Source organism: Danaus plexippus, chromosome Z (assembly GCF_018135715.1).
Source record: "Danaus plexippus chromosome Z, MEX_DaPlex, whole genome shotgun sequence".
NCBI classification, from domain to species: domain Eukaryota; kingdom Metazoa; phylum Arthropoda; class Insecta; order Lepidoptera; family Nymphalidae; genus Danaus; species Danaus plexippus.
Window position 1 is genome coordinate 13,792,101 of NC_083559.1, and position 8,961 is coordinate 13,801,061.

The 8,961-nt window shown below is 32.4% G+C and overlaps 1 protein-coding gene across 1 annotated transcript; it reads right to left on the reverse strand.

The window, feature by feature from the left end:
• Positions 1–425: 425 nt before the first annotated feature.
• On the reverse strand, positions 426–6,175 carry LOC116778105 (alpha-tocopherol transfer protein-like). The gene is made up of 6 exons (XM_061526444.1): positions 5,996–6,175; positions 4,722–4,869; positions 4,385–4,499; positions 4,165–4,299; positions 3,333–3,546; positions 426–3,254 (listed from the first exon to the last, which is right to left on the reverse strand). The coding sequence occupies exons 1-6, from the start codon at positions 6,156–6,158 to the stop codon at positions 3,103–3,105; spliced, it is 927 nt and encodes a 308-aa protein (XP_061382428.1). The 5' UTR covers positions 6,159–6,175; the 3' UTR covers positions 426–3,102.
• Between the last annotated feature and the right edge of the window lie 2,786 nt (positions 6,176–8,961).

Consider the following 8,961-nt stretch of genomic DNA (forward strand, 5'->3'; position numbering starts at 1 on the left):
TGACATGAAAATTAAATGAGGAACACCTGAATAATAGACGGACTTTTGGTTAAATTATTGTGTTCAATTACTTAGCTATATTTTTATTATCTCCTTATCAAAAATTAAAGCAACTACACATTTCTATACGAAATTGAGAAAAATTACTAGTATATATAATATAACATTTTCATTCTTCTTTCCAATAAAAGGATAGTGTAAAAAATAATACATATATCAATCATACTTTAAACAATTAAAAGTTTTCTCACATAAAAATACCCCTACACAGTATTACTATACTAGTACGCATAAGGTTGCATGAAGTAATCATAAAAAAAACCGTACTAAATTTTGGATATATGCGGAAACAGTGCTGGACCGGTATTAACCAACCATAGCTAAGAACCTTCATTGCAAGGTAACTGGCTTTAAATAAACACATACACACTTGATAAACTTTTATTAATTATTTAATAAACAAAAAATAAAATGAAGGTGCCTCAACACTTGGCATTATGTAAAACCTTAAACCCTTTGTGGACTTATAAAATAACTTATCATGCTTTTATATAAAATATATTTGCAGATTTAAAAGTACGTCAGATAAGATACTTAACAATTTCCAAAAGTATAGAATATACACGTATAATCCACGATTTTAAATTGGACTTTTCTTAATTCTTAATACAGGCAATTTACTTAAACGTTTCATAATCTCGGTTCCAGCCTCTTGAACTCTTCAAAATAAAGTCACCCAATGAAAGTCGGTCGCAGTTTTCTAATAATAAGTGCATTAAAGGTAATTTTAGAATTTCTTCAGAATAATGATAAGAATCCAGGAACTAAGGAAGTAAAAAGATAAAATAATAAAAAAAAAAAATGTTCCAAACTATCAAAGTCGACCTTACTTGGAAAAGTAATTCAACGAAGGGTAATCGAAACTTAGAAACGCTAAGTTGTACATAGTATACCCAAATATACTTCTTATCAATCTCAACTCAAGATGGAGATTGAGAGGATTAATGGAGATTACAATTTCTGTGATAGAGTCTAATCGTACTGTCTTGTAACTAATGTATTAAACTTTACGAGATGTAGGTAACTATTGCGTCCCTTGTTTAGCGAGAGGCCGCAGGTTAAAGTTTGAGTTTTAATAACCAAAGATCCTTGTTCTTATAATTTAAATAATATAATCCAGTTAAATACCACCTAACTGTAATAAAAATTGAACTGGAATGCTAATCATCTCTTTTTTATAAACGTTTGAAAAAATATATTGCATAATCCCCCCTTTGGCCAGGCCTGATATACGGGTTGGTTATGTGGGGCTCCCGGCAAGATGTTTAGCCTCGTAAGCCTGCCGATTTACCCACTGAAACAACCAACGACTACCCTCCTCGCCATAGTAGGACATAACAGGATCTCTTTCTTTTCTTTTCTTTTTATGTTAAAAGTGGCAAACAAGCAGATAGCCCACTTGATGGGCAGTAGTCACCGTCGCCTATGGATATCCGCAACATTCCGGTATAAGGAAATGGCAAGAAAGGGCGGGAACGAGGAAAGAGCAACCGGCTCTCTCACTCATACGACTCAACGACGAAACGCAGCCACTAAAGGCTATTTCACGCCGAACTTGTGTGATACTTCCCCGGTCGAAGTTGTAACTTGACCATAGCTAGGCTCTACCACCCCAAAAGCTTTCGCATTCATCGTGATGCTCCGGCGGAATTACCTCTCCAACAGGGCCTCCCGGGTAACAAGGACAGTCCCTTACAGCCTACGATCATGGCACTTAAAACGTGCGGAAATAAGACGTTTTCACCAATCGCGTCAACCAACACTTCACGGCGACGGGTCCGTGAAGTGCATTCCTCCAGCATGTGACGAGCCGAGTCCATCGTCAGCTCGTAATAGTGATGACATCAGGCAGTCGCATACCTTCTAGCGACCTTGTTTAGGTACCCATCGCAGCATCTATGCCCAGTAAGAATTTGCACAAGGCGGAACATCAGTGTTCTGTGTCGCCAGGTGATTCACCGATCGAGGCGTAGGAGAATTGCTTCCACTGTCATTTACCCAGCGGTGCTACAATACAGCTCTCTCCCCACCGTAGTATCAGGGCTCAATGAGATAAAGCTCTCATCCGAGCTGGCTGGGGCTTCCGCTCAGTGCCGGTATGCAAAAGCAAGTATTTCCGGCTGTAGCGGTAACCAGCCAGGAGTGTAGCTGTAGTGAAGCTGACCGTGCGATACCCTCCAATCCCCCTTTCTGCAATGGTCCTCTGAGCTCTGTGCAAAAGGGCCTTGGAGCTAGCGGTGAGAGCCTCCGACAATATGGGAGCACCGTACAGAGCCATACTCATCACAATGCCGGTGTAAAGTCGCCGGTATGGCGCCCGCGGACCGCCCATATTGGGTAGAATTTTCCCCAAGGAAGTCGAGCCAGTTTTAAGATTCGGGGCCAAAAGTGAGAAATAGCCCGCGAAACTCCAGCTCCCATCAAGGTTAGGCCTAGATATCTCATCTGGGCTTTCACCGCCACCTCAACACGCTGAACGGAGATGTACGCTCGATGAGGAAGACTCCGCCACGGGACTCATAAAACGGAAGGGCCTCCTTCTTAGTGACAGAGACCTGCAGCCACGAGTCCCCTTTGTGGTTCGCTACGGCGGTAGCTGCCGCTGCCGTGAGCTGGCGTACCTCCGCCAAGTTCTTACTCCGAACAATGACAAGGGTGTAATCCACGTAGGAAAAGACCCTTGTCGAAGGAAGATCCGGGGAAAATGCATCATCCTAAACAATCAATAGAAAAACAACCTCAAATTTAGATTTTTTTTGCTTCATAAACATAATAATTATATTCGTAAACTCGTATAAAAAATAGAAGTGTTTCTGTAATCCTGTATTAATGTAAACTAAATAATAGCCAAAAACTAAGAAACGCCGAAAAAATTTTAATGTAATTGGAATCTAGTTTAACTACACCAATAAAATATCGAGTATTTTTAAATAAGCTGATTGAGTGGAACGAGATGAATAGGAAAGTTTGGTCAATCAGCTTGCAAAATTTTTAGAGCTGCCGTTGGTCGTTGTCGTTTAACGTTTTTCTTAAAACATGTATTTAATCAACAGCTAACTTTCTAAATGATCCTGGAATTCCAAGGTATTGATTTTGGATATTCCCACGTCGTACAATTTCATTGGTACAGGCATTCCTCATATCTGTTAAGTGATTTTTGAATTTGTATGAAGTAAGCTCATTTAATAAGTTTTCTGAAAATTTTAAAATTAATTACATTTCAACACTCGCTGCACAAACAATATAATAAAAAACATCAAACTTTAGTTTACCATGGAGTTGTTGCAAGGTTTTCTCAGATCCTCCATAATCTTCTGGCATGATGTCTTTAGGTACGAAGTTGTATATTGAATCTAGACTTTTGTGAACATTAATTCTTTTCCCCAATTTTTCGCTCATACCCTGTTTTATAATAGAAACAACCATATCGATCAAATTGGAGCTCGTTATAATGTGAATACTTTTAATCCTCATTCCATAACCTTCCTGTAATAAAAATTTTTTTAATAATTAATCCTATACTTCGAGGGTGGCCATCTTCGAGGTACATTTTCTCTTTATATGGCATAAAAAATATTTAGCAATTTTAAAAATTACAGTGTTCCAACTTATGAGGAAATATAGTTTTGAAGTTGGATAACTTATTTAATTGATTTTTTATACATAATATATTAAATAAATCAGTGACGGCATTTAAATTTTATATTTTTATTAGATAACAAAAATCTCGCTGAAGAAATAACAGATACAAAACCAAACAATCATTAATTTATAGTGACCTTTAGGTGACCTACGCCTTCTTATATTCATACCGAAAGGTTACCGTGTTTTTATTAAGAATACATAAACAATTTTAATAATACACAAATAATTTAAATAATAAAATATTTCTTGCTTCAAAAACAATATTAACTTTAACTATTCATATATTTCATTTAAATTTAATACGATTAAGTCTTAACAATTCAATAAACCAACATATTTTCCATGTTAGCCATATTTGAAGTATTACAAAAAGTGTTCTTTTACTTAAAAAAATATAAAAATTCAGTCAATAATTATAACATTGTCTAATATAGAATATAGTTAAAAAATATACACTACCGTTATAATGTTTGTGTTGTCTTCTATTTCTGTTATATTAAAAATTTTCATGAAGTCTAATATGTTTAAACCTCTATAATCAAAAATTACTATGATCCCATTGTTATAGTCATGTGTTTGTAAGTACTCGACTTTCTGGAAAAAAAAAAAAAAAAAAAATTTGGAATAAAGTGTGACTTATATCGTTTATTATGTAGGTAAAAATATAATTTACACATACAGCAATCAGGGCTCGGTAGAAGTCCAAGAGAACGAAATCAAATTTTTGAATGTTGTTTCTTAAGAGGAACACTCTACAATGGTCGGGCGTCATTCTTGGCAAGAACCCATCAACTCTATAAAGATATATAGGAATTAATAAAGAGAGAAGCTCATAATAATATAAATATTCAAGACAATAACACGTATTCTCATGACATATCTTAATGAATTTCATATACTTTACTATGCATATAATGAGCAAAAAAATTAACATTAACAAATCTATTATCAATAATTAATTATATATATATATATATATATATTATATTATATATTATTTTGTTCCTTAAACCTACATTTTGTTTACAGCAGGATGTTTTCTATCGAATGGTTCGAAATATATCGGCAATGCCGTTCTTAAGGAGCATAACTTGTCCAATTTCATCTTAGCTTTCTCCACAGAACCTTTACAGTTTATAAGTATCCTTTCTAAGTAATCCCTGCCTAAAATTAGAAAAAAAAAAGACTTACATCAATATGAAATCCTACATAAAAAATAAAATAACAGGAGAAAAGACATTCGGATCAGAAATAAAATTTATATCACTATTTGTTATTATAAAAATAAAAACTTTTTATTCCAACTAAGCGGAAAGTACACATAGATACCTGGAATATAATAATATATATTTTGTTTCTCTCTTATTTGAAATGTCTTTAAACTTCTGTTTATCTCTCATTACAGTTCTTATTTATTTCTTCGTAATACAAAAAAGTAGTACAATAAATTATAGCATAAAAATTTAAAAAATAATGTTCTATTTTTAATAAATACAACAAGCACAATAACAACGCATCAGCAAAACAAAATGTTAAATTACATACTTAAGCACTTATTAAATAATATCCAGATCTCGCAAAACTACTTTAATGATCTCAAATAAGGAAAATTGTATTCGAAGACTAACGCTCTTCATAAGAAACATATTTTTACTTAATAAAGTTAATGTTAATTGAAATGATGATTATCGTTTAAAAATATTATCGTTGTAAAGCTCATAAATTTTTTTGAGATACTGATTTAAGAGCTATTTTCACTAAACATTTCATATTTCAGTCTTTTAAAGCGACCTCCCTTTAGAAAAATGCACAGTGCTTTTAAGGTAATTAAATTAACATTCATTCGCAATATTTTTTTTGGCTTGCACTTTAAATATTGATTTAAGGAAAAATATATGAAATCTCAAATATTGAGCATTAATAAATATCTTTGTAATGTTTTTTGTAATTATGTTATTGTTATCAAATACAATTTTAAATGTTAAACTAGAATAATAACGAAAACGTTTGTATTTTTTAAAACCACTGATCATCGTTTCTTTAGGACCTTTTTTGTCTGGATGACCTCAACTCCACAAACATATTGCAGCAAATGCAGCGTTTTAACACTTAAAAAATTGGAAACCAGATGAGCTATTACGATAAATAGCCACTGAATTTGTTATATATCTTATACATCGTTGAAAATTTTTACAAACACGATTCAAACCCCTAAACCATAAAATTAATTTATTAAAAAACAATGTTCTCCTCATTTATATTTATGTTTTATATTCACATTAAATCTTACCATAATTTTTCTTAACCAGATGGTCTTGTTTATTTATCCAATCAGACAAGATATTAACGGACTCTTGAATCCTTTCAGGTAGATCCAAATTATATTGCCTTCTGATGTATTGCAAGGCATCTGCGTTGTGTTGTAAGATTGGACTAACCGTTAATGAATCCATTGCTATCGCTTTGAACGTTCAAGTCATACTGAATGACAAAAATTTCTAAATATAACCAGCTAGATTCGACTACTACGTGAATATAGTGTTATTTTTACCTCAAAGTTGTTTTCAAGATCACATTCAAGACATTTAAGTTTTTTATTTGTATTGTAAAAAAGCAATTTAAATAATATAATAATGAAAATGAAACTATACAATTTTTAAATGTCATTTTTTTTGCTTAATGTTCCTTGCTTCTAAATATAGAGTGACAAACATATATAAAAATAAAAATAACCTTTAATTCCATATCCTTAATTATTAATTCCATTTCAAATGTTAGTTTTAATATGATGTTAGTTATGTTTTGCTTAATGTCTAATGTTAGTAAGAGTTAGTTTTCTTGGATGTGGACACCTCTTCGGGTGAAGGCTTCCCCCAGGCTTTTCCACTCATCTCTGTCCTTGCCAATAGTTAGCCAGTTATTCTCTGCTAATTCTGTTATGTCGTCCGCCTATCGTCTTTTCGGTCTTCCTACCGTTCTTTTGCCAATTGGCCTCTACCACTTTGTAATATTGATTGTTCACGTGTTGTCTGTGTATGTCGATACGCGACCTGCCCATTGCCATTTCAATTTCAGAGTTCAGATTTTCAATTTCTGTTTTCTGTCTGATAATTTTGATTCTGACTTTTTGTGTTTTTCTTATGCTTAGCATACTTTTTTCCATAGCTCATGTGTTGTCGTGATCGTTTGTTTTGCTTTTGTCGTACAGTAAACAAGGCAGTAAGCAGGTATCTAATACCGTTTTTTTAAGGTTACTCGGGTCTCCTTTTAGAATTTCTTTAAGAGACCAAAATTTATTTCAGGCTATTTTTGCTCGTCTTTCAATTTCATCTTCGTTGCTAGTTTTCAAAAAAGATATTTGTATGCCTAGGTAAATGTAACTGTGAACTGTGACTGTTTTATGCTGTTAGTCATAATTTTGGTCTTTTTAGCATTCATCTCTAATCCTGCGTCTGAGCTTGCTAGAGCAAGAGAGCGGAGCATATCTTGCAGTTCGTTTGCTTTTTTAGATAGTATAACTATATCGTCCGCGAATCTGAGATGGCTTAGATAGTTATTGTTTATTTTTATGCCATCAGTTTTTCCATCTAGTTGTTTAAATATCTCTTCTCAAACTGCTTTAAACAATTTAGGTGACGAATGGTCTCCCTGTCTGACTCCTCTTTCGATGTTAATAGCATTTCCTTTAGATTATAGTATGACATGACTAGTGCTGTTATGTAATTTAGGATATTTATATATGTCGTGTTTATGTTTAGATTTTTCAGTGCTCTCCATATAGAATTGTGGCTTATGCTGTCGAAAGCTTTGCTGTAGTCGATGGAACCTAGATAGAGTAGTTTATCACACTCTTTGTATTTATCTATAACTTGTTCCGGTGCCCGTATATGATCTAGTGTACTAAACCTAGAACGAAAGCCGGCTTGTTATATTGGTTGTGCATATTCAATCTCTTGAGTTATGCGTTTGAGTATTATAAAGAGAAAATTTTGTTTTAATTTCCCAGTAGACCGATTGTTCTATCGTTGTTGATATCAAGAGAGTTTCTTTTTTTACATATTAGTATAATGTTCGAAGTTGATCATTGACTTAGTACGATTTCAGTTTCTAGTATACTATAAAATAATTCTGTGAGAGGTCTAAGTAAGACTGGTGTGCCTAATTTCAAAGCTTCGTTGGTTATTCCATCGGGACCAGGACTTTTATCTGATTTTAATAGTTTCAGCTGGGCGTACATATCTTTGTCTTCTGTCGCTTTAATTATTTCCGTGTTGACACAACATTGTAGTTTTTTTGGTTTCCTCGGCGGTTTTGTCTCCGTTTCTGTATAGTTTGTGGTAGAAAGTAGTTGCCTGTTGTATTATTTCGTGCCTTGTTTTAAGTTATTTATGTTAGCCTTCTAGTTTATGGATACAAGATTTACTTAACTATAATTCATTAAACGTCATAAACTAATTAAGTTTAAATTTATGTTTAAATTAAAAACTAATTTACATAATCGTCATTATAATTAACGTTTTTATAGCATAGTTCAAACTGTTGAGCAAATAGAAATCCTACAACCAGTGAATCAGTCAATTTATAAAAGTTTTGAAATCATAAAAAGTTAGAACTATATGATAAAAGAAAAAACCGATGATTTCTTTATCCTTATTCGTTGTAATATTCTTAGATTTTAATAAATTAACGTCTTTTATTTATCTCATTGATGAATAATTACATTATAAATTTTAGAGTTATGGTATATTACGATAGAGGTATTTATATTTATTAAATATAATAATTACTTAGTTAATTCACAAATATTAAAACTATAGTTTTTAAAAATCAAACTGTGACGTTTGAAGGATATTATATCAACTTTTTGTTTTTGTTGTGGCGTGACAAAGTAACGTGACGCTTGTAGTCAAAAAACTAAATATTAAAAACAAATAAAATATATTTTTTTTACATTTGGTTTGTTATATAATTCTTAACAAGATAGAAACAAAATATATATATATTATTAAATTGAATAAATATGGTAATGAATGCAATAAACAATGTTTCCGATTATGCATGTAATAATAATGTTATTGTTGTGCAATATTCTTTTTTTATACACTCAAATTTTTGACGATTCGACAGAAACGCAATCTCTGGGAGGGCGGACTCTAATAAAGTACATTACTCACATGTTTCAAATACTTCCGCAATTCTTTGGTTAATAACAAACAAATACAAGGCTATAGGCTATATTTAATTATCAAAAAATTG

What these genes read in the sequence shown, in the direction of transcription:
- LOC116778105 (XM_061526444.1), bottom strand. Translation starts at nt 6,158, where the DNA reads ATGGATTCATTAACGGTTAGTCCAATCTTACAACACAACGCAGATGCC. An exon ending in TCTGGTTAAGAAAAATTATG is followed by an intron (nt 4,870 to 5,995) that starts GTAAGATTTAAT and finishes TTCTAATTTTAG; the next exon opens with GCAGGGATTACTTAGAAAGG. An exon ending in ACAACACAAACATTATAACG is followed by an intron (nt 3,547 to 4,164) that starts GTAGTGTATATT and finishes TTTTTATTACAG; the next exon opens with GAAGGTTATGGAATGAGGAT.